Source organism: Megalops cyprinoides, chromosome 13 (genome assembly GCF_013368585.1).
Source record: "Megalops cyprinoides isolate fMegCyp1 chromosome 13, fMegCyp1.pri, whole genome shotgun sequence".
Taxonomy (NCBI): domain Eukaryota; kingdom Metazoa; phylum Chordata; class Actinopteri; order Elopiformes; family Megalopidae; genus Megalops; species Megalops cyprinoides.
Window position 1 is genome coordinate 2,570,960 of NC_050595.1, and position 26,541 is coordinate 2,597,500.

The 26,541-nt window shown below is 49.5% G+C and overlaps 1 protein-coding gene across 1 annotated transcript in view; it reads right to left on the minus strand.

Annotated features, from left to right (window-relative positions):
* Window positions 1–20,823: 20,823 nt before the first annotated feature.
* mmp15a (matrix metallopeptidase 15a) overlaps window positions 20,824–26,541 on the minus strand; it is a 22,246-nt gene continuing 16,528 nt past the window's right edge. The window contains exons 6-10 of the mRNA XM_036544387.1: window positions 26,516–26,541; window positions 24,120–24,258; window positions 22,322–22,472; window positions 22,088–22,203; window positions 20,824–21,408 (exon numbers count right to left, since the gene is read on the minus strand). The exon at window positions 26,516–26,541 is cut by the window's right edge and continues 201 nt beyond it. Coding sequence (XP_036400280.1) covers window positions 20,951–21,408; window positions 22,088–22,203; window positions 22,322–22,472; window positions 24,120–24,258; window positions 26,516–26,541 — 890 coding nt within the window. The 3' untranslated portion in view covers window positions 20,824–20,950. The remainder of the gene's footprint in view (window positions 21,409–22,087; window positions 22,204–22,321; window positions 22,473–24,119; window positions 24,259–26,515) is intronic.

Sequence of the window (26,541 nt, forward strand, 5' to 3'; positions counted from 1 at the left end):
AATTCACCATGATATACGCCCGTATGGTGCAATGTCAATCCAATCAAAGCCCTTGCAGCTGCTGTTATTGCGTGACGCTGGGTGGATCCTGTACCCTGGGCATTTTTACTGTTGCCCAACGCTCAGATTCGCTGGTGTTATTTAAAGTGTTCGTTGCTTAACACCCTCTGCATTTGGCATCCAGAATTATTTTCAAAATGTAATGTGGCTTTGCCATCTTCCTTCATGCCTTTCAGATCATTACTAATACCAGCTAAATATTGTATTTACTATTTTTAGAGGACCACTGTGCTGCATTCACATTACATTTGTATTATCCAGTTGGATTTATGTGCTCATCATTTTTAAACTGTCTATTTATGCAGCTGAGTATTTACTGAAGCAATTCAGGTCACGTACCATAACTTAAAGGTAAGACAATAACCCCGCCCTGGGCTTAAGCCCATAATCCTCCACCTGCAACCTTATTTCTCTATCTACTACCCCGCCCCAACTATGAATTCATATACATTCCAGTTTATCTCTGAAGGATTGTTTCATTTATTCATTTTTAAACTGACTTCATAACAACAGGCAATTTTCATAACCTGTGTATATGACAGGTGTGACGCTTTTATGTAATTTGGGTTTTCCCATGAACAATATGAAATCCAGGAGCAGCCCACAGAAATCCTACGTGAAAGGAACTGTCTGGGTTGCAGTTTCTCCTGCTGGTACACAGCAGTTATCACAACACTGGGCTGATGCACGTTCAAACACAGTTGTTTAAGTCCCGTATGTGTTGTTTTTCATGCCTCTTTATTAGGCATTCATTTACTTGCTCCTTTAACAGATGCTCTTGTTGTTCTTAATATAAAGTGTTCCTGTAAAAGCAGTTTATACCAACTTTATACAGCTGCAGCACCTGTGACTGGCACCACCAGCCTGCTTCTGCCACAGATGTTCTATCCAGGCCAGATATTTAGCTCCAGTGTTCCTTTTTTCCTCAGTCTTGGAGGTTTTGGTGCTGTCTGCATTCCTGTGGTTGTTCTGTCTCCCTCCAAGAATCTTCACAACGAGCCAGCAAATCAGAACACCTGTAGCATCAACAATGATAGAGACGGAATCTTCCGACCATCTAGTCCATGTATAATGATTCTGTGCTTCAGCTTTTCCAGTTTACAGCCAATGAGCTGTTAGTGATGTCACAATGCCAGGATGTGTGCATGATGGCATATGGTAATGCTAACGGTAGAATTTTCAGTGCCATAGGGCTATTTTGTGTAATGTACAACACTGCTGTGTTACTGCTGCCAACAGATTCATTAGCGCACACACTGAAGGTCAACGACCTCCAACAGGATAATGAAAACTAGGCTTCATTATGGACAATGGTGCCTGTTAATTCAGCTGTTGGTGTAGGTGGGCATGGCTCCAATGATATCCTAACAGAACCCCCCCATGACAGATATATTGCCACTGACCTAATTCCATTGATTGACTGTATTGGGCAATGTCACTTAAATAAAAAGCCACAGGTCACAGAGAGTGAAAGGGTTAATTTGGTGTTGACTACCTCAGGGAGGGGTAAAACGCTTTCACGGCCCCGAGGCAAGTCGGTTAATGGTGATGGAGTGAAGAACAGTTCTTGACCGAATTAAAATGTTAAACCTGTCCAAAGCTTTCCGAAAAAAATGAAGCCCGGAATATTGGATGAGAGGGAGTCAGGAGAGGGTCAACGACCTCTGTGACCCCCTCATGGAATAGACCGCTGCTCTGGTTCGACCGCGACTCTGCGGATGACAGTACGGGTAATGACCTCTACTAGACAGCTTTAATCACAGACATGGCTGGCAGGGATAGCAAACTGAATCACTTACAGAAGTGTTTACTGAGATCATGTGGATGCAGGAAGACACTAAAACATAATCATGGCATTGTTCTCTGTGTCTGCAGTGAAGGAATTATCACAACATATTCTGACGTGATTATATATATTATATATCTGTTTGCTTAAATGACAGAAAATAAAGTGTGTGCTCATCATGATTACGCCTCACATAAAAATACAAAACAAAACCAAGAAAACACCGCATGAGAGTGTCTCTGTCGGCATCTCCTGTAGGCAGCTGGAGAAGAATTACAGGAAATGTCAGGGATACACAAGGATGGTGTGTGTGTGTGTATGTGTGTGTCTGTATGTCTGTGTATTAGTGTGTACTTGTGTGTGCGTGTGTGTGTGTGTGTGTGTGTGTGTGTGTGTGTGTGTGTGTGTGTGTGTGTGTGTGTGTGTGTGTGTGTGTGTGTGTTTGTGTGTATGTGTGTCAGTATGTCTGTGTATTAGTGTGTACTTGTGTGTGTGTGTGTTGGGGGAGAGGGGGGGTTCCTAAAAGAGGAAAACAGTGCAAGTACAGCCAAGAGGAATAAAGGAGTGATCCAGGGTTCCACAGCCCCTTCACCTGCCAAAGCGGGGGGTGGGGGGGTTGGGGGGGTCAGGTCACATTCAAAAGCCAAAATCCACACTGTGAGCTGGAGAGAGGCAGGGGAAAGAAGGAGAGGGATGAGGGGTGGGACAGTAACAGGAAGGCAACTTGCTTTCTGGTTCCACCCTGGCAAACCATCACCACAGCCCACCCCACATCACATCCCCCAACTCACCATCCTCTGAGGTCACAGGCGCCCCCACCCAGCCCCTCCCTACAGGGTACGGTCGAGCCTGTGCCAGTAAGACAGCCCCCGGGGGACTCGCCCACGCGGGTGGCAATGGGTTTAGTGCTCGTTTCCTCTCATGAAGCAATGATGATGAGGATGATGATGATGATGATGAACTTCCCCTTCCCAAACTTCACCAGAACATTTTGGGAAACCAGATCTGAGCGGTGTGTGCGTGCGCGTGGATGTGTGTGTGTGTGTGTGTGTGTGTGTGTGCGTGTGTGTGTTTGCCAGGAGGCCACACATGGCATTGATTTTAATGCAACAGACGCTCCAGAGATGAGTCTGCCACACGCTCCAGTTCCCTGGGGACTTGCTGACTCATTTCCTGTGAATTGGGCCTGTTGGGGTCACCCCTCTTGGGATAATCCTTCTTATTAACCCTGGCTCCATTCAGTTACCGCTCTCTCTCAGTGCCTCTGCTGGGAAGATCTGGGGTTCTTTCTGTGGAATCAGTCCCTCATTGTGACATCATCTCCTTTTCTCAATAAATGAAGAATGGTTAGCAATCCCCCTGTGCCCGAGGCCCAGTTCTTTTTGGCAGAGTGGGCAACACACTAGCTCTTGTGCCATACTGGAAGTCAGATGTTATTGCGCTTCGTATGATGGAAAAGCCTACAAAGGAGGCTCCACAAACAATGAAATTGCATGTCGTGCAGGAAGGAGGCCTGAACTGCATTCCACTTTTCCATGGGGGGTGTCCCCTGTTCAAGAGTAGCACCGCGCAGCGGCCGTGCTGTCTGTGACAGACTTGTCCTCTGACATTACGTCATCCCATCGGGAGGCTCAAAGCGGACAGACCCCCGTCGTTCCCTGCTCATTCATCAGAGAGCCCGCTGCTGCTGCCAGGATGTGGCCTTTGACATCATTGGATTTCATTCTCCGTTTGGGTTTTTTTTTCGTTCCCCGGGCTCTCTTGTGATTGGTTCCTCAGGACCGGACCGGGCTGGACTGAAGCAGACAGAGTGATGTAAGTGAAGAAACGGGTCTGATGTGATTGCAGCCGGGCACCCCCCCCCCCCCCCCCCCATCCCCCAAACCGCTCTCCGGGCAGCTCATCCTGTTTGCTCTCTGAGGATGGACACACTGAAGCTGTGGTGGCTGGATGCTTTGACTCATGCAAGGATGAAACAGCAGAGTGGGAAAAAGAGCCCTTTGGGAAATGCAATCTCTGAGATATTAAAATATGGATTTGCATAGTGTGTGTGTGTGTGTGTGTGTGTGTGTGTGCCAGTGTGTATTTGTGTGTCTGTGAGTATGTATGAGTGGCCAGCGTGTGTGTGTCTGTATGTATGAGCATGTGTCTGTAAGTGCATGTGTGTGAATGTGTGCCTGCCCCTGAACATAAGAACGATTGAATGCAGGTTGTCCAACATAAAAAACACACACTTTGAACCATCTCCGGGTTTGCCAGGACACAGACCTGACCTCCCTGACCTCTCCGGGACTACTTGAAGGCCATCCCCTGAGACTGACAGTGACAAATCGTGGCTCTGTCCTGCAATTGGGCTGGCAGTAAAGCTCTCTGTCTCTGAATGAGCCCATGCCAATAAATGACTGGGCGCTTGCTCCTGCATAATGAGATTTCTAATGGAGGGTTACAGTAACCTCCTCCGCCCGCTGGCCCCCACCAGCCCGTTTTAACATTCCTGCGTCCCGACAGCGTCTGTCCTTGCCGTCTCCCCAGGTTCATCAAAACAGGCCCCTCCCGAAAGCACACCGGCCGCCACTCTGATGGAACCATTATTTACAACGACCTCTCTAAAGTGGGACGGTACACCAGCAGGCTGGTTTTACTTGGCCTTGACTGGCCAATTAAGCTGGCAGAGGGACCGTGCCATCCTCTCCCAGTGACACAGCAGCATTGATGTGACTGTGGAGGATTCTGGGATGCCAAAGCAGCGAATCTGACCTGTCGTTTGGCAGAGGCCTGGTGGCGGGTGGAGGAGACGCTAAAGCCCCCCCAGCTGGTGGGGGGGCCCAGGCCCTGCTGACAGGGGGGTCGAGGAGACAGACATCAGAATGGGAAAATCCCGAGAGAGGAAAACAGACAGGGTTTCTTTTCTTTGTTGTTTTTTTTTGTTTTTACAGCGATCATGATGGACCAGGCCCATTAACGGCTGGCTTTTGAAGTGAGGACCTGGTGACATATTTGTCCGATAAAAATGGACTTCACAGGCCCCCGTTAAAAGCAAAGAAAATCCAGGCCTCATCCACTGCAGCCTGGCTCTGATGTACAGCCATCCTGGAGACTCTAGTCTGGATGTGGCGGTCTGGGAGGTTATTTGGAAAGGGGGTGTAAGCCTGGACTGTATGTATAAGGATTAGGGGGGCTATTACAGGCTGAATGTGGTGTGTCTGTGTGTGTGTGCGTGTGTGTGTGTGCACGTGTCTGTGTGTGTGTGTGTGTGTGTGTGTGTCTGTGTGTCTGTGTGTGTGCGTGTGTGTGCGTGTGTGTCTGTGTGTGTACGTGTGGGGGGTGTAGGGTATAGATCTGGATATTGGATTAGGGTTCGTCTGGAAGCCTGGAGTTTAGATTGAGTGTGTGGGGAGAGAAGGGGTGGCATTCAAGATCAGAGGGAGACGTGAGACAGAACAGCCTCTCAGCTGCCTGTCGCCACCTGGCACGCCTCGCCCTGGTCTCTCTCAGGTCCTCCATCTGGTGTGGAGTGATTTCATGAGGTTTAGCCGTGCTGGTACTCAGAGGGTGGAGGCACTTTGCTGTGGAGCACAGCAGGGGAGTGCGCTGTGTGCTGTGCTAAAAGGCCTGACAGAGCATCGCTGTGCTGTCCAGCCACTGCTCACCACAGCTTGCTACAGCACAGCACAGCACAGCACAAAACACAGCTTGCCACAGCACAGAAATAACTCACATGTGACTTTTTTTGCTTCCACCATTGCAACAGTGTTGAGCGCTTCAAGGAGCCTTTTATTGCAGAACAACAGTGCACCTCATAACAGCTCTTTTTCAAAATATCTGCTGGGCCCAATCCCATTTGGAGAGAGATATGGGGGAGAATCAGAAGCCTGGCTACACTGAAAGTGACACTTTCTTGTGTATTAAAAATTCTTACTTTTCTGAAGGTGCCTCTCCAGGAGCTCCATCACTGCATGGACTTTTGGCTCCGAGAGAGGGTTCCAGAAAGCCAGTGTTTATGACTGGGCGCTTGAGTCTCTCTGGGAATGGGCAGTAGTTTTCTCACAGAGATGAGACACTGAGGAGACAGCGGGAGAGGGCAGGGGAGGATTCTCCTTCCACTGTCGTTCTTAAACCCCCATTAACATCAGAGGCAGAACACGGTGCTTCCTGCTATAATCTGAGGCATATCAGAAAAATCCATCAAAAGGTCTGCATTAAACACTTACTGAAAAAAAATTTCTTAATATTATATATTATAGATGTAAAATAATATTTTATCCTTCCTCTCCTCTGTGATAGGGAATGTGATAACGATGATGACGAAATTTGCATGTAGACATGCAAATGTTGGAATATTTGTTATTTTGTAATAAGCAGGTTGTTTTTTTGTATGATTATCGTTGATATATTCAAGTACATCATGCCAACAAAGCAACTGAAGCAGACAGAGAGCCGATCCTCTTGGAAGCGGGTCTGGATGCAGCCGGATCAGCGCAGGACTGCCTTTGTGTGGTCCGGTCGAGTGAACCAGGGAACCGAGGAACCTGAACGGAACACACCGACCTTGGGCTGCCGCGGCAATGGAAGGGCGGGGCGCTTTTGTTCCAGCACAGCAGCAGAGGACCAGGAAGGAGAAGGAGAGGAGGAGGAGGACAGTGCACCATAAAAAGCAGGAGCTGCAATATTCTGCATTCATAATGTGTCTCACGCGCCTCCCAGCTCCCCTTTCGCAAGGACGAACGAGAGCCGGTCCGTCCGCTGGCTGTCTCCTCGGAGGGGGGGACAAGAAGGACGTTTAACATGGAGCCAGGGCCGCCCGTCGTGTCCACGGAGACGGCGTGAGCCAACAAACACGCTCTCGCAAACCTGTTATTGGCTGAGAATGCGTCCCATTGTGTGCCACGCCCGGCCTGCAGTCACCCTCCTGCCTTTGCCTGCATGACAGGCCGGTATTAGCCATGCGGACATGCGAATTGCTCCATAAATTCAACTCCTGTGGCGAGAGGTGTCCCGGCACACTGTCGGGGGTGGGGGGTGCTGGGTAGCTGCCTACATTCCTGACCCTCCCACAAAGAAATACAAACAACACAAAGTGGAACGTGGGGAAATTAGAGAGGAGAGCGATGGCCAGACAGAGATAGAGAAGGTGCAGTGTTCTCCATGTTCAGTATCGTCTCACTCCGGGGAGTTTCCTCTGATTTTCCTCTCCCTCTCTATCTCCCTCTCCCTCCCTCTCTATCTCCCTCTCTCTCACATACAAACCAAACCCAACAGGGCATCTCAGCGTCAGAGGGTTTAAGGGGGAGAGAGAGCTAAGTGTGAGAGTGACATAGGGTCACTGTGTGTGAGAGAATAATAGTGTGTGAGAGGGACAGTGAGTGATAATGTGTGAGAGGGAAAGAGAGTGATAGTGTGTTAAAGGGAAAGAGGGTGATAGTGTGGGGGGGAGACAGAGTAATAGTGTGTGAGAGGGAAAGACACAGAGGAGTTCCAGGGCCCCCAGACAGCAGCTGTCTGTAGAGAGGATGAACACAGCTTCTGTTTGTACTCCATGCAGAGCGGGACATTTATCCCGCATGTGTAAGAGCTCCCTCCCTGTGCTTCACTCGCTCGCTCACTCGCTCACTCACTCACTCACTCACTCACTCACTCACTCACTCACTCACTCACTCAGGTATGCACGCATGCACTCGCTCACTTAATCACTCATTCAATCACTCAGTCCAGCTCTTGCTTGCTTGCTCCTGTACTTACTCACTATCTCCCCATCAAATGCACAAATTACTCACTAACTCACTCGCTTTCTCGCTCATGTTATTTGCAAACACTCCCTCACTCGTTCACTCACTCACTCACTCACTCTCCCACTCTCAAATTTATTCACTTGCTCACTCAGCCATCCAGTTATTCACTCACTCACTCAGCCACTCCCTCCCTCCCCGTCTCCTGCTGCCTTGATGAACGGCCCACCTCCTTCTCCCTCTCTCACTGCTAATCTGGCACCTCCCTCCTCTCATCCCTTCCCCTCTCGCCTGTCTTGCCTCAAGCACACATGATAAGAGGCAGCTCTGTTTCACTCCACGGCCTTATCTTGCCCTCCTCTGTTCTCTCATGCCTCTGTAGAGAGGGTGCCTGTGCTTCCTTTGTTTTGGGGACTCCAGAGCAGGGGAGGCTGGAGAGGAGGCCAGCCAGGCCCAGAAACTCATCCTTTATTCCACACGCTCCTCACTACCATCCCCCCGGAGCTAAAACAGCGTGCCGACAGCCTTACGCCACTTCTCCCTCTCTCTGTCCCCCGTCTCCTTCTCCCTCGCACAGTTCTGGTCTTTCACAAGGCAAAGAGCTGTCGCTGTTGTAGAGCAGCGGCCTGCTGTTTGGGGTTGATTAATTGGCTTATTCAGGACCTTTGCTGTCGCCTCTGTGAAGACCTCACGCAGCTCCACCAAGAAACTGACCGTCACACACACACATGCACACACACACACACACACACACACACACACACATGCACATGCACACACACTCACTCACTCACTCCCTCACACACGCAGGCACGCACGCACACACACGTGCACACACACACTCACTCACTCACTCCCTCACACACGCAGGCACGCACACACACATGTGCACACACACAGTCACTCAGAACGTGTGCTGAGAAAAACAGAGAAGTCACGCTGCTGACTCCAGCTCTCTAACACACAGACGCACACCCCCGCGGCAGGGAACTCAGATTCCGGTGGTCCGAACCCCTCCCCAGGCCGGACGCCCCCCCCCCCCCCCCCCCGGGTACCACCCCACCCCTCTGACCCAGCCCCTGCAGTTTCCAGGGGTTGGATTTTTTATTCACGTATTTTTTAAAAAAATATATATTTCATCTCAAGATGACTGCAAACGGCAGAGCATCAGACAATGGAGCCATTCAATCAGACGGAAAAAAACCATGGAATTGGGTTAGGAATGTGGGCTTCACTCTCTCTCTCTCTCTCTATCTCTCTCTCTCTCTGTCCCTCGCGCACAAAGAGAGGCCTTTTATCTGTAGCGGGCCTGATGAAAATGACCTCCGCCTCCAGCTGGAGGCCGAGGTAACGATAATGCGAGAGAGAGAGAGAGAGAGAGGCAGGCTTTCCAGGCCTTAACCCTGCCTCCCACCTGATTGGCTGAGGGTAAGAGAAATCCGCAGGAAGTGGGTCTCTCTCCTCAGCTGTTGCTGGGGGTCTGCTCGGCCAGACTTCAATGGCGCCTTATAATACGGTTGCAAACAGATCTGTGACATGTTTGCCAAACAGTCAGTGAATTCTGTCCACTCACAGCCCTCAGCTGAGAGGTCAGACGTCAGAGGAAAGGTGGCGGAGGAGTTCTTGCACCCCCCTGTTGTTCTCAGTGATGGGGGAGCATTGGTTAGGGGCACAGGCTGAAGTCACAAGTGATGATGTCATGGAAATTAATTTCAGTCCTTTGTAGCCCCTGTCTGAGGAGCCGAGAGTGTTCTGAAGGCTGCTTTATGATCTAAAACTTTTCAAATGACATCATTCACCGTGTGATGTTGCTTTGTTCTTCAGATGTGATTCCAACGGTCGTAGACCGCTGACTGGGAACAGAAATGGTTCCAAACACAGCCAAGTGTGAGCTCTCTTCAGAGAGGTGATGTCATTGCAGGTCTCATTATGTGGGAGAACCTGCAACGTGTTTATGGAGCGGACACAACCGCCATTTCTTTCACCAGTGCTTCTGCGCGCCTGCCCAATTTCAGTGTTGAAACGACCCAGCAGCAAGGACAGAGAGGCAGAAAGCGGAAGTCTGAATTTCGCTGCGTGTCAAGCGTCACGCATCGGCAGTTGGAAGTCCCCCTGCGGGTTCAGCCATTTACTTATCAGACATCTGACGAGGACGTGGACCAGTCTCACGCTAAACAGATCTGACTGGGCCAAAGAAACAGGCAGACGTCTCTGTCAAATACAGCTCGACTGAACCCTGACAGGGTCACTCATGTGCCTCCGTCCTGAGGCTCTCTGAAGCCCTCCTGTTTTCTCTGCACCTTTACACAAACACCGTGGGGGCCAGGCCTGTGTTTTCGGGAGTGCTCAGGGGACTGGGTCTATATTTGCAGAAGTGCTCAGGAAAGGGGGCCTGAATGTGGTTCAGAGGCCAGACGTTACAGCTGCTCGATCCCTGCAATCATGTGCCGGGAATGTCTGACTAATCAACTGTACAGACCTATGCTGAGTCTGCTCAATAATTCCACACACACATATACACACACACGCAAACACACACACACACGCACACGCTCACACGGACACACACAAACACACACACACACATACACACACACATGCATGCACATATGCACATGCTTACACACATGCACACACACACACGCACACACTCACACGAATGCACACACACACACACACACACACACACACACACATGCATGCACATACACACACACACACACATGCATGCACATATGCACGTACACATGCACCTACATACATACGCATGCTCACATGTCCACTTTTCCATACACACACACACACACACACACACACACACACACACACACACACACACACACACAAATGAGGCACAAATACACATTCAAGCACAAAAGCACAAGCTCAAAAGAGCACATGAAGTTGGCATACACACATATGCACGCATGCACACACAATCACGCACACACACGCACACATACACACACACACACACACACACACACACACACACACACACACACACACACACACACACAAACAAACACACAGAGAGAGGCCTGGACAGCCAGCAGAATTGGCCATCTGCAAATACTTGGGTTTGTTTGTAAGTAATCATGCTGTAATCCTCCAGTGCTTTCCTGCATGGTGTTACAGTATTGTCAAAGAGGCTTGAGGGAGACATTCCAAACTTACACAATCCATTATTACAAGGCCTTTTGTGTTCCGTGTCTTTTTTTTCCCCTTATTTTAACTGGCTTCCCACTTCGTGGTGCTGGATTTCAGGTGCTCTCCTGATGCCAATAAAGCGAGGTCATTACACTGAGTGAAAACACTGGGCTCGAACAAAATTAAAAACAACACTGCAATTGTGAGAGTGAATTAGGCCAGCAGAAAGCAGCGTTTCGCATTTTCTGCTTTCCTGTTTTCCTGTTGACACCTTGTTTGCACATGCCATGCTGAAACTGCTCCCAAACCTGTATTTAAACTGTACACAATGTTCACTGATGGTGATTAATGAGAGTCATGCTATTACCTTAACTTTGGTAAAGAAAGGATTGGATATTGTAGTTGAATACATTTTGTTTCATGCTTTAAGAATTTAGCCAGGGACATTTCCCAAATAAATAAGGGGGAAACTTTTGAAATGCCAATATCCACTATACCCATTCATTTGCAGTCCGGTTTATAAGAATCTGTCACTTATTAGACTTGAATCACCAATGATGGATGTGATTCTTATAAGCAATGTGCACCTTACTGGGGGGTGCAATGGCCATTGTACCATTCGTTACGCGATACCCTCATACACTGTGCCAACACGTTAGCTCAGAAGCCTGCATAGGTACTGATTTGCTGAGCTGAAATTATTCACTGCAAATCGGTTGGCAGCAATAACTTGTTTTTAGATTTATAAGGGGAGTAATCCGAGAGGATATGTTATGCGTGCAAGCCGATTGCTGATTCGTCATGAGCCTGTGAAGTTACATCATGTGTTCTGTGTGTTCGACAAGACCGTTACTTGTCCACATGCTTTCATAACTCAAGTCAGACATGCTAAGATAAATGATCGCAGTCTCTGTGTCTCTGTGATGGCGGTTTTCCTCGTTAACCTGAATAGCATGTGAGATGCGTAGTTTTTGTCCCCGTAAGGATAACAGGTTTAGCGTTGAGGGGCCGCATGTGCCGCTGTCCGCCATGTGGTTCCAATGAAGTCACTGGGACACCTGTGTCCTTTTACAGCCTCCTTTGGGCCTCCTTTTTCTAATACAAACCACAATCACAGCAATCCCACCCCAGAGAGCTGTGCTTCACTGACACCAGTGCTGTTGCCTACACTGGGTCCTGGCAGCGGTTAACGCAACCAGTCCGCAGGGATGATTTGGAGTGTTTTGGACATTTTTACATTTAGTTTCATTTTTACAGCACAATACCCTCCCAGTGCAAAGGTCGTACGTTGTTATGTTTTATGTACTTTAATGTACACAAACACTATAGACTTTTAATGTCCTGACTTCAGATGGTACAGCACCTGTCTGCAGATTATTCCAACAAAAACCAAATGGATGAAGTTTTCTGACTCGTGCCTGTCCTAAAAGCCTGATCTGAGATCACTCTCACTCATTTTCATTCTAAGTATGGTCTTAGGAACGTGCACATGTGAGCTGCTCCTGAGTCAGCCGCTGACGGACGTGTGCGACAAGTGATGGCCCTGCTCTTTTTCAGTCTGGGTTTTTCTGTACTAGTGCAGTGTACTGTACTGTACAAGCAAGCTTTCAGAAACGTTATGTGGTTTTGTCATGTGGTCATATGGGCCACCATGTTGAGGTGACATGACTTGTTCAGAGTCTCGAGAGAAAGCGACATTCTCCATGTCATGTGTCGCTGCTGAGCTGTTGTGTCGCTGCGGTTGGCTGTAAAGTCAGGCCCTCTATACTCCAGGGTCTTCCATCTCAAATGTCACCCACAGGAGAGGTTGTGGGAACGGGAGATGGGGGTCTCTCGGCCCCTCCGACAGTGATGTTCCAGAGACTGAGGGAGAATTTTCTCTCAGGAAAATAAATGACTGACCCAGATCAGCTCACCCTCTCTGACCTGCCCCTCATGATCTGGCCAGCCCTCAAAGAGCACACACACACACATACAAATACTACACTCATACATACACATAGCATACACATACACATACACATTCACACACACACATACACACACATACACACACATACACACGCACACACACACACACACACACACACGTACTACACTCATACACAGACATACACACAAACACGCACACAGGCACACACACACACACACACACACACACACACACACATGTGCATACTAATACACATATACACACTCTGAAACATACATACCACACACACACACACAGGGCCAGCTGGAGCAACTCTCCTCTAAGAGAAACACACTTGTGCCTCTGTCGTGCTGGGGTTTGTTATAAGCGTAACAGGATAACTGCAACACTAACCCTGATGTGATCACGTCAGCGTGGTCCAGCGTGGTTGCTAGCGATTGGATTGGTCCTTCTGCCCTCAGCCTGTGACCGTCTGCCAGCTGGACCAGGTCAGATGCTCTCTGGCAGACGGTTGCGTGGTTGGACTCCATTCTTGCAGTTCAGCTGTTTACACAATGACCGCGTGACCTCTATGTTGAAAAGCCAGCGCGTGCTGGTTATGGTCAGTGGTCGGGCCTCACTTGTGGTCGGACTTCCTCTCCTTATCTGGGAGCTCAGCGTTCTGCGATTCGAGCTGGAGGGGCCTGGTGGTTTTCTCTGTGTATTCCGGCATGCACGCAACAGCTGCCTGTGATTGGTTGGGATGTGTCACAAGGGGCGTCCAGCCAACTCACCTGATGTCATGGCTTTGCTCATGGTCAGCTGACTCATCGTGGACGTGCTGCTTTAGCTCTGTTGTCTCAGGCCTTCAGGACCTCTCTTTGGCTTGGTTCTCTCTTGCAGCTCACCCCCCCCCCCCCCCCCTCCCCAGCCCTGACCAAAGTGCTGACAAGGAGGTCGGGGGGGTTCCCCGTGTGGGCCAGTGTGGGTTTCTGGGCGAGGGCTGTGGTGGCCAGGGGGAAACAGGTGGGCCCTAATGGGGGTGAGTAATGCTCTCAGGTCTCATGCGCGGTCCTGGGGGACAGGTAAGGCACCTTGTTTATTTAAGTGCAGGTGGGAGGCCCAGGGCCTGGCAGGAGGTATAGAGGGAGCAGGAGGGGTCCTTGCCAAGTAGGACAGAGGGGCTGCCACAGAGCCAACAGCATATGATAATAAATAAAGGCCTTTCTGGTTTCAGCTCGGTATGAATAAATGTCTCTGTGGCAGAGCAAAAGAACATGTCAAATAAAATAAACCAGGAAATTACTATGGCTGAGACCATACCCAGACCGAACCCAAAGTCAGCCACCACCACTGTCCGACCTTATAGAGAGTCAGAAACCCGTACAGTGTGGCATCACGGCAGTCCAATCTGTGTGCTGGCTGAAATCTTGTTTAACGACCTTTCTTAAGTGGCTCACGGCTGTTTGTGAGCGATGGGATGGTTGTCATTCTAAGGTAACCCTGTGAGAGTGCCAGCCTCCCTCCGAAAAGCACCTGGACTCCCCCGTCCTGCAGGGTACCTGCTCCACGCCCTCGCTGACCTGCGCTCTCTCACACGCACGGCATGCACAGGCACAGGTGGGACGTGACTGCTGCTAGCGGCACGCACGCGGCCGCCAGCTCCCCGCGGGGGGACGAGCAGGTGGGAAATGAGCGATCCCGTTAATTTAACTGGACCCAGGTGCAGAGCACGCTCAGTCAGGTCAGGAAGTAATTATCTCCCCACAGCTGGGGAACGAGAGCATAGATGCATTACCGCCCTGTGACCGTGAGAGGTCTACACGAGCGCTTTAGAGACCTTAGTTTTTTGCTTCCTCATTGGATCTCATTGGTTTGGTCATGTTGTGGTCATGTTATGGTCATGTTGCAGCAGAGCTAAGAACACCTAGATGGGGGAATGAGGTGCTATCATTATGAATCATACAGCTAGAGCTGGAATTCATACACACGAAGGCTCCAACAATTTACTCTGTACGAGAGTAGAGGTGGGTGAGACTAAGTCTGCATTGTCAGTTTTGCTCTATCATTATGAAAAATAGAGATTTTCCACAATAGTGGAAAGACATATTTGATGCAGAGAGATGTACCTGTTGACTAGTAAAGTGTACTTTCCAACATCTAATCCATCATTTTGGTCTACCACCCTTTCAGACTATATAAAATGTCAAAACACAAGTCATCTGTGATTCATACTTTCGCTTCTTAGAATCCTCGCTAGATTTATAACCTTCAGCATGCGCTTGGCGTAGAACTGTCATGGCAACTTAACTGCTCTTGGAATTCGAGGAAGGTGTAGGGATGAGAAGACAGCAGAATTAGTAAACACATTGCGTGACAGTGTGCAACCATACAAGACAGTTCAATGACTTGCCCTTATAATTAACAGTTCATTGATTCTGTCAGTGGATGAGATTAATACAACGTGTTGTAATTGTTATGACGAAACTAAAACTTGGATGATTGGATCAGTAACATTTCTCGCTGTAAGTTAACTTCTCTGGTAATATTAGCTGTGGAGACCCTGAGTTTAGTGATTGGGGCTGCTTAGAGTTATGGAATTTGAGTTCTGCAGAGAGGGGGGGGGGGGCTGTGCAGCATTATTAAAATTATTATTGGAGATAAACTTATGTAGCGCCGCATAAATAAATAAAGCTATTTAGTTGCAGTTTGGCACCAATAAGTGGGCACATCACAGTGTGTCTTAAGCCTGTTTTAATAACCCTGGGGCTACGCTATCATCCCAGTAAGAAACTTCATCTACTTTCACCACCGATAAATCCAGCTGAAGTGTAGGTAAAGAGAGATGGGCTGCACGCCCAAACCTCTCCTCTCTTGCTTTACCAACACTGATCTCCAATCAGTGCTCAGACCATCACAGGAAATAATCACTTGCCAAGTGCTGACTGGAGATCAGGATCGCCAGGATTGTGGAAGTGGTTTGGAGCACAACCCCAAAGCTCTCGATGCAACAGGAGCTCGGGGAGGAGATTACTTTTTTCCCGCTGTAACACCACAGAAGAAGAATGGATCTTCAAACAAGCAACGGCACAAAGCAGCCGCTGTGTGAGGCTTCCTCTCCCGGTCAAGCCGGGGAGGGGGAAGAGGCTGTTTATTCCCATTCAGAGGACTGATTTCTATGGCTTTTTGAAGCCACCCCTTTCATCTCTGCAGAGAGACTTGGCAGGGTTCGCTCGCATATTTTTAGGTTGGCCCTACACTGTACGTGGCGACGACAGCTTGGGCCACCGGCTCTCCCAGAACAAAGAAGAAGAGCGCCACACCACCGCACACCCGACGGCCTGGAGATTATTCAGCTGGAGCGGCCAGCGTTCTAGAACCACTCCTGAGCAGAGCGTCACGGGTCTTGCCGGGAACGCTGTTCTGTGAGAGCGAGGGTGACACCGGGACCCTCCAACAGTGTGTGCTTCCTTCCCTCCACATCCTTAAGGGACTGTCTATAAATAACCCACCAGCTTATGTAGCACACGTCTCTCTTCCTGAGAAAACCAGAAGAGAGGGCCAGAATCCCATGATGTCACCCCAGGGACAGGGGGGAGAAGAGATGGAGGAGATGGGGGGGTGGGTGGAGGTTGCAGATTCTTTGCTGTAGTACAGTATGGATTCTTAGATGATGTACTAATGTGTCATAGCCTCCACCTGTGCTGTTCAAATGGTGATCATCAGATCTGAATACATCCTCGCTCCCTTCTATACTGCTGTGCTTTGAAGTCTTAGTTCTCCATAGGCTCTTTAACACTTGGAAGAGTCTGGCTTAGTTTTCATGACATTTTTATTGTGTAAGAGGTACACATGTCCAGCATGAATCATTAAACACTCAAGAGGAAGTGAACAACACAACATGAACGTATAAAATCTTCTGTGTCTACGGCAGAGAATAAAACGGAATGTTATTCACAAAGTAAAAAAAAGGCATACCACATTAAAAAAAATTGTCCTCTTACAGAAAAATTCTATTTACAATTAAAAACAATAATTAAGTCAAACAGAAACTGAAATAGAAACATAAACAGGAGAAAATGAATAGTAATCATTAAAAAAAATCTGACCACAAAGCTCGATTTCTTAAAATTCTTCACCGATAATGAAGATAGCGTGGTTTAAAGCACTGAGGCTGAATCTGAGTTTTTTACAACATTGCTACTATGTTATAGAAACGTTGCTGAATGTTAGGCGTCAGATGTGAATTTTAGGCACTGCGACACATCCACCAACGTCCTCCCGGCACCAGAATCGGTTGGACTGAAGTCTGCCGTCACTTGCATTTAATGGCATGTGGTTTTTAGGCTCAAAGGTTAAGGCGTGATGCCCTACAGGACACACCCTGACAACGCCCTAGAGGACACACCCTGACGACGCCCTACAGGACACACCCTGACAACGCCCTACAAGACACACCCTGACGACACCCTACAGGACACGCCCTGACCACACCCTATAGCACACGCCCTGTAAAGCACTGGAGCGTGAGGACCAGAGCACCGGGACCATCCACAGCTCGAACCGCACATCCGGCATTTGCCAGGACAGTGAATCGGGCAGCCAGGGCATCGTTTGGTTAGTTAAAGAACAACGAGAGAACTACAGCTTTTCTTTTTCAGGTGAAGAAACCTGCTCACCCTCCCTTTAGGGTTGCCTTTTTTCTGTCTCTTCCTATCTGCCTCTCCGCCTCTTAGGATGGCATCTGTTTGGCATGCTGTCTGAGCGCAAAGCTGCGGACGAGAGAACCCGACACCCCACGGATGTCAGGAGGCGTATGACAGCCCCCGCTGTCCTATATTTAAAAAGCCTCTGAAATGTTTGTCACCCTCAAGGGCAAGTAGTGGTTAGCAGGAGAACTGATAGGGACAGATGGGGCAGTAGGGACCTCTGCCAGGAGAGGCGTGAGGCAGCTGAATTCCACCGGGACTCAGAGAGAGGTGTCGACCACCAGGGGGCAGTCTGGAGCGCAAGAAAACGAGGGCGTTGGCAATCTGGCTTGGCCTGGCCTGGCTGGGCTCTCTAATAGAAAGGTAGGATACACTGGCTTTGCTGTTCAGACTCTCGATTACCACTGCTTCCTCGACCAACTTTAGTTCCTTTAGTCTGAAATCAGAGACCCGCATGCAGAGATTCACCCATTCATGGCAGACAGGGTGAAAGACCCCAGGTTACAGTTAAAGGCTTTGTGGGAGGAAGCCGTTTCTGGTTTCCTGGTCTACTGCCCGGCTTCACTTCCTGTGCCGATGCAGTGTAGTGGGACAATACGTATTGTGAGAGGGCTGTGAGTCCAGTCCAGTTCCCCTGAGGACTCAAACCCGCGGGGGGTGGGGGCTGGGGCGGGGGCTGGAACGTGGGGGGGGGGGGGGTGGGATCATTTATAAATATGTCCTATAAGAGAGATCAGTTTACACTCCCATGCGCAATATTCACACGCACACGTGCACACACACAGGGAGCAACACTCCAAGCCTTCAAACAATCACTAACCGGATTTCCTTTTTTTTTTTGGACTGTCTTTTTTTTTTTGCACGACAATGCTTATAAATAAAAACAATCAGAGAGCCAACTAAAACCAGCCTTGGAATTGATCCAAGAATGAGCATAGAGCATGTCTTAGTATATCATTTAAAACTTGAAGGCAGAAATTTCCTTTGTGGAAATATATTATTGTTTTGTTTTTTTTTGTCGCCCACTGCATACATGCTCGTACGGTTTAAGAAGGGGACGGACACAGATATCCTGTTACCCTCCAGTTCTTCATAAGTGAGGGAGCACTCTTCATGGACTCCCCCCCCCCGTCCAAACACCCCCACCAGCCTGATCTTTAATTACCCCATTCATTTCACTCGGACGGTCGGAGGGTGGAAGAGCTTTTATCTCTGATTAACTCTCCTCCAAATCTCCCAGGAGAGGGGGGGGGGGGCAGCAGGACGTTGCCTGGCGACCAGATTGAGCAGGCTCCATTACTGGCAGACTGTGTGGCATTACAGAAGAGTGATTCTCCGGCTCGGTCGATGGTCTTTACAGAGCTGGCACTGCGCATGCCTCAGGACCGGCTCATATTTATAAACCCCCTCGTAGCTCGTCTCAGCCCCACGTTGCAAAGGCAACCGCCCTTAAGCAGACGGATTCTGGAGCAAAACCAAAACTTCTGTGTTTCGGAGGTTTCTTGGGGTACTCTAACTCTGACCGCTGTTCCGAGGCCCTGCAGATATAGACACTGACTGCAGACAAATCGGTTGGAGAGAAACATCTTGTATTTCTGGACGGATCAGGGTTTTTGTCGGCTTTTTTTTTTGCAAGTCTCACGGCTTTGAATGATTATAATCGCAGATGAATTATTGTCTGTTGGCAAGATATCACTGCTTCTGTTTTCAAAACCCCCTCATTTTACATTTTCCAAAACTCAGTGTTTTGATGCAATAAGCTCAGCAGTGGTCCCTCTGTTAGGACACTATATTCAGTCATACCTAACGGACTGATTGATTTATTGATTGATTGATTTTACTGCTCCAGCCTGCAGATGGATTATGGGTAGCGAATGCGGGAGTTCCTGAGCCGTAACACACCCCTAACACACTGATTGGTCTGTTTTTATATCCAATCAGCATCGTCACATTCCCAGTCACTCCACAGTCTTGTGACCACACGCTGTTACCTCAGAAACCCCAGAGCGACTGCGCTCTCTCTCTCTCGACGCTCGGCTCGCTCTCATAAGGACACAGCGGTCCGCACACTCACGCCCAACCCCTCCCTTTTCTAGCAGGCCTGTCATGGAGGGACTGGGATAACTGAGAGCGGGAGTATATTTCAGGAGTAATCGTCTCTCGATGAAAATACTCCCGGACTGAAGGGTCTTTATTCAATCCGAAAGTCTATGAATAGAGCCACCGTAATACAAATCGGAGACTTTGGAAAGGGGGGGGTGGGGTCGGGGGGGGGCTGGGAGGGGTGAGGGGCATGACTTTGAGTAAAAATGCAAAGGAACGAGTCTGGAGGAAAGACAAACAAACACAGTTCCCATAGGAAGCCCCTTCCTGCCTGATCTCTCAGAGACCAGATCCTAAAGACTCTGAGACTCAGAAATGTAGGTCACTTGGCACGGCAGCAGCAGGATCCTATTGGGGGGGGGGGGGAGGAATTTGGAGTGCCCCTCCAAACCAATCCGCCTAATTCAGCTGCAGGAACCACGGGTCGTCCCCCTCCCCCCAAAACCCCACTCATTAGTGGTTTGTGTAATGCAAGCCAGACTGGCTCTGTAGTAACAGACAAGTGTACCTTCCCCAGCGCTGAACAGATAAGATTTCTCTTTCTTTCCATCCCTGACATGGGCATCTTCTGAGTCTCTTCCTCTCTCCCCTGTCCTCTCTGCTTGGAGACGGCTGCTCTGGTATAGATATGAGGGGGGTGGGGAGTAAGGGGGAGTGGGGGGTGGGGGGGGGGTTTGCCCACCTTTTTCACACCTGCTGCTTTATGAGAGGGATTATCCCGCATTTTTCACAAGGGTTATTAAAATAATACGACCCTCCACTGCCAGCGTGTCCTGGGGCTCTCAGCTGATCCGTGTCGGGGCCCAACCGCCAAAGCTCATTCTGTACCCCCCCCCCCCCCCTCCCCTCACCGAACGCCCCGTCCCCTTCTGCGGCTGGCTGTGGCCCCCTCTGCTCTCAGGCTGTGTCGGTTTGCGTGGTAACATTCAGTCTACAGAGAAGAGGGGGAACGCAGTTTAGAAACAGCTGCGAGAGCCGCTGTTCCAACTTTAGGCACTGTACATACAAGCTTTGCAGGTGTGTTTAAGAGCGCTGAGTGAGTTATTGCAGTGGCCGTGGTCTGTCTCTGCCTGGTGGATACTCAAATCTGTTTTTGCGATGAGCTTTCCTGATGTCTGCAATTTTTTTATGAAAAAAACGAGCCGGAGTGACAGGGCTCCTTCTTTTCGTTGTCTGCTCCAGTCGTTTCATTCTATTTCTTTTTTTTTTTTTTATTCAAGCCGTGATCGGCAAACCAGATGGCAGCTCTGAATCTGAGGAAACTCTTCAGGAATAAGGTGGAGAGAGAATATGCAGAAACAGCTTCCTGGTTCAAAACAAAAAAAAACACACACACACACAATATGAATTAAAAAAAATACAATACGAACCAAAACAAACAAACCAAAAAAAAAAACAATGTGCAAAGTTTCTGATATAAATAGACTACAGTCAACAGATTGGGTAGAGCACCGTGGGAGAGCGAGTGGGAGTGGGGGGGGGTGGGGGGATCGAAGGTCAGGGGTCAAACCCAATCCTGCAGGGAGCGCTTGCAGTGAACCAGCATCTTGGGCGCCCCTTTGCGCTGCAGCATGTTGATAATGGCGTAGATCAATCCCAGAATGCACAGCACCAGGACCAATGGCACCGTCACCATGATGATGTTCATGACGCGGGCCTCGTTCTCGTCCACCGTCAGCACCACGTCCACCTCGTTGTTCTCGTCGTCCTCGCCCTTGTAGTCCACATCGTTGGTGCGTTCTCGGTCTCGGTTTCGGTCGGGGTCCTGGCCGGCGTCCGGGTCGAAGGGCGGCCGGTCCACGTCGGGCCACTTGCGCCCGCCATCCTCGTCCTCGTCGGGATCCAGGTGCGCGCTGCAGCCCATGAAATCCTTCAGGATAGATTTAGGGTACCCGGGCTCGCCTTTCATCCGGTGGTTGTCGAACTTCCAGTACTTGGTTCCTTTGTAGAAGTAAGTGTAAGCTGCCAGAGACCAAGGAGAAGAAGCTGATGAGGTCATTCTCTTCAAACACAAAAAAACAAAACAGAGCTCACAGGCAGTAAGCTATTGTGTACTGTGAGTACTGCCTGTTTGCTTTAACTGTGGATCATTAAGTTTCAATATGCGTAGCAGCCTGCAGTTAAAAAAGGGAAACCAAAAAGCTAAAATTCTAAGCCTACAAGGAGCAGAGCACTAGAGAGGTTCTGTGTGTCACCCTAGGATCAAAGTTGCTAAGGGAGACCGAATCCAGCAGAACCCTCGACCACACTCGCATCAGCCAAGTGGAACAAATGCAGACTCCTGGGAAGCTCTCTTTTTAGAATAATGCACACCTGCCACAAAGGAAGTGCACAGGACCGAATCTGCCAAAGACAAAAACCCCTGGCATTTTCCCTGCTACCCCTGGGCCTTGCCAAATCAGTCACTGGCAGTTACGGGAGAGAGTGCCAGCATACTGACTGGGAGAACGATTTAAGAGGGAAAAGAAAAACTCCCCCAAATCAAAGTCAAAGATGTCGTCACTTTTTCCCCTAATTTTTCGCCCCACAGTCCCCGCGCCCCAATTCCCGCCTTCTCTCACTGGAACCTCTCCCCCCTTTTTTTTTTTGGCAAAGAAGCATTACAGGCACTTTCCTGGCCACCCTTTCCCCTTTCGCTCACCTGCATCATCGCTGAGGAAGGCCCCCTTGGGAGAGGGCGGTATTCCACCCCACACGCTGATTGGCTTGGGGTAGTCTTTGTCTACAGCACGAGACTGCTCATTAAAACGCCAGTACCTGTGGAAAAGGAGAAGGGGGTTTAGGTGGGGGGGGGGGGGGGGTCACAGGGCGTACACAGAGCACAAAACACCCCTTCAATCAATCTCAGGAGAGAGAATGAGGATGGGCTCTTTACCGATCTCCTCTGAAGAAGTAGGTGAACCCAGAGGGCTCCCACCAAATCGCCGTCTCGATCTTGTCGTAGGGGATGTCCTGCCCGTACTCCATCAGCTCCTGAGGGTACCCGGGCTCCAGGTTCGCCTCTCTGAACAGCCAGAACTTACTCCCTGCCATGAGACAGAGGGTTACAGAGAGGGAACGCAGCAGATCAGACAGAGAGGAGATGCATGCTAAGCTGGGTGGTTTTGGACCATGCATGCACATGGGGACTTTCCAGTTCCATCCTATTCCCCTTGCACGCTTGGAGCGCAGCACGGAAACTGTAACGGCAGCATTACATTACGGCCTTATTCATTAGCCCGCTCGCTCACACACCCATTCGATCGGGCGAGCCGACAGCGCTGGCAATTTCAAAGCGCACAAACAGCAGAGAAACCAGCCCTCATCTGTATGCCCGTGTTTCCATGGTGTGATCGAGTGACACCGTTCAGGTGCTCCTTCTCAAGGGGCATGACCACAGTATCCCAACTAGGGGACATGAGCCTATGTCCACCCGGGTACTCTGGTGCCTGCTGCCACGGCTACAGCCCCGGGCACGCTACGCCCCATGCAAGGGTGCCCTGCGCCCGCCCGAATCCCCCGGCCACGCAGCAGGGTTGCAGAAGGCCCACAGTGCACATTGGACGCCTGGCGAGAGGGTTACACAATGCGTCAGACACGGAGGCACCATCCCCAAACCCTTTTTCATCCACCCAGGCTCCTCTGGCCCACACTCTCCTTAGAAACGAAACCTTTGCCGTCAGCATCTGGAAACCGCTGGCTGATGCAACACGGTCCCACATCTGGCAGATGCTGCACTCCAAGATTTTTCTCTTTTTTTCCCCTCCTGATGGCCGATATCCAAATTTTTAAATGTTTTGCCAGTGACATCATTTGCCCTCAAGACGTTTTCTACGAGCGGGCCAGCTGTCTTAAAGGACCATGGTTCCTTTTTCTCAAAAGTCACTCAGCAAGCGGTCAAGCTGCTCTTTCCTATTTCTTCTTCTTCTTCTTCTTCTTCTCCTCCTCTTCATCCTTCCTCTTCCTCAATTTCTATCTGGAACTCGATGGCATGGCACAATAATACGCCAAAAAACCCTCACCAGAGAAACCGGACCCCTTTGGTTGGCCGTTCAGATATGAATCCCGAGTTTCTGCTTTAAGACTCCAGGCTGGAGATTCTGTGGAAAAACTAACGAGGAGGCAGCTGTGGCTTGCAGCCATTGTAACTAGAGCAGAGTTTTTTCTGTCTATTTAATCATTTACCTAACGAGAAATATACAAATGGAAGTTGGACCCTGCCGTGTTAATCATGGAGACTCGGGCCTCATGCAAAGGTCTGTAAAAAGAAAGCAGGTCAATAAAGCAGGGGCACTGAGGGATATGGAGCCAGGGTTCGGATCTGGTTACAGAGACCGATGGAAACTCAACATCCCGGGTCTAAGGAAAAATATATTAAGGACAAAAAAAAGGAGATTTTATTTCTGTGCAATCATGATGACCCGGAACCGGAATACCTGGAAGGCCTCACTCTCGTCCCAACTGGGCAATTAATTGCATGGGCCCCACTGCCAATTAAGGAACCAGCAAAGTGTGCTGTATGGCTTTTGCACTGGCCTAAACTCCAGCTGGAGTAGAAGCAACAGCTAAATTATTCAGTGTTCTAAATGGATCATTAAAAGTTTTATTCGTTGATGAATATGAGCCTTTATGATCTTGTACTTGAGAATACTTGCCCCAGCTTAAATTTGACGTAGTTAGTAAAAAAAGCATACCTTTGAAAAAGACAAATTTCCCATCATGCCGTTCATAGGCTGCATCGATGTCTCCAGGCAGCCCCCTCCAGAAGTGGCCAATGGGCATGGGGTAATTGTCCAGAACCCGGTTCCGCCGGACTCTCCAGAACCAACGGCCCTGCCGGAGAAAGAGAGAGTGTTCAGCATGCAGCGGGCCAGAACCCTAACCATGCACGCTGGGTCATAACCCTCTTCAACCAGGTGGACTCGTGAGCCTTTTCTGCAAGACACGGCGCACCACATGCAGCACTCGCCCCTCAGGCTTATTCAGTCTGAATCTGTAAGCTGTGACGTCTGCAGTCAGACAGGGAGCACTGAGACGTGAGCACGTAGGGAAAGGAGGCTGAGAAGGACATATCAAGGGCAGCTGCCCGCCTTGCAATAAATATTCATCAATGAGAAATCTAAGTGACCCATACATTCAGACCATATTGGCAAAAGCAGGTATTAAAGTCACACACACACACACACACACACACACACACACACACACACACACACACACACAAAGTAATGCAGGCTTTGAAGCCGGTCATCCACACAAAAGAAATGCCCTGAAGCCTTTTCCTAAACATGCAGTAAAGCATGATATAGACCTTGTACTCCATCCCCAGTAAATCAGGATATGGACACTGTCCTACAATCACAGTAAATCAGGCTCTGAAGCCTGTTGTACAGTCACAGTAAATCAGGCTCTGAAGCCACACAAAGCACAGCAGGCCTTGAAGCCTGTCCTACACGTACCCTCCATCTCCCTGGCCCGTGTCCAGACCTTGAAATTTCTCCAGCCGTGTTTAATATTGAAACCAGAACCAGGAAAGCAGCCAATGGCCCTAAATTTAAACCGTCCGCTTGAGTACAATCCCCCCCAACCCCACCACCCTGCTACCCACTCTACCCCAACCCCTCCCCACTCTACCTCCTCTTTATCAACGTGGCAGACTTCACTATGGCCGGGGTAAAGTGCTGATTCCCCCCACCAGAGCAGCGGCGAGCCGAATTAGCTTTATTACAGCAGGGGAGAAGTTCCCCGCGTGTTTGCTGCAAACCCCACGACGGACATTTTTGACTTCTCTGCGCTCTACACGGAGCGGTACAAAATTGCAGGAGAGGTAACGTAAATAGAGGACAGTGGGTGGTCTGTCTCTCTGACGTGGATCTGAATGACTGCGGTAATTGTCAACCAGACCAGAACAGACAGCAAACACGATGACCGAGTGCCGTTTTGAAAAGCCGAGTCATAACTGTAGAAGTATCATGACCACCGCATATCCAGACCGGATTTTTGCGTATGTTTTTGTGCACAAGAATTTTTGTACATGTGATGATGACTCAGTCGAAGCAGTAAACCATTGTTTCTAAAAACACTTGGGATTAATGACGTAAAAATGGGAAGACAGGGCTGTGTATGTGCTCGGGGATTAACTCGTGAAAGTCCCAGCGCAAGATGCGTTGAAAGGGGAAGTAAGCAGACAGGGACAGCACTGGTGGTCACCCTATCACAGCTCTCTCCTTCTGGAGTTTCCCTTCTCTTTGACGACAGAATTTTGTCTAAATCAAAACAGCCCTGTCTGCGGTCATTCAGGGGGAGAAGAAAGGGAAAACACGGACCCTCGGTTCCGTAAATCTCTTCTTCTCCGGTTCTTGTGTGAGCGGGAGGTGGGAGCTGAAAGCAAGCTGACTCCAGAAGCTTTATTGAGTTAGAGAGAGGCAGTCCTTTCACGTGACACCATCACGAAAAAAGCCCCCTCCTGGCTGGGTGACAGAGTGTAGGCTGGGGGCTCCTTCAGATGGCTGGAGAAAGATGCAGATCTGAGCCCTCCCGAAAAAACATCAGCGTGCTCCTTAAAACAACAAACTGGCTTAACCACACAGAGGATGCTGTTATTCTACATTTAAGGTGCAATCCCATAAACCAGTCCCACAGCCCATCAGGGGATCATTCACATCTAATCTGACCCTTAACACTCCCAACCCCTTTCCTAGAAATGGTTTGCTCCTCGTATCTGCTGCAATCTAAGGAAGCCATGGACTGTACCAGGTGGACACTGCTTAAGGGTGATCCCAGACACAGCTGCTTTGCTGAAACTGAAGTACTGTTTTACAATCCATGCTCTGTGCATTTTACCTTGTTAGAGCACGTCTAGGGCCCCAGCGTAGAAACAGAGATACCAGATCGGCTGTGTCTACAAACAGCAACAGCCCAAGGAGTGTGAGCAGCCACATAGCTCAGCATTGAATCAGACCAACCCAGCTGTGACATCACAGACTGATGGGATTCCCTGCATGCCAATTTTTGAAAAAACAATGTAGCACACAGAAAAACACTCCCCCGCCATCTAGTTATCGTATATCTGCAAGGCCCACCCCCTCACCTTGAAGACAAACATCTCCCCCCGCA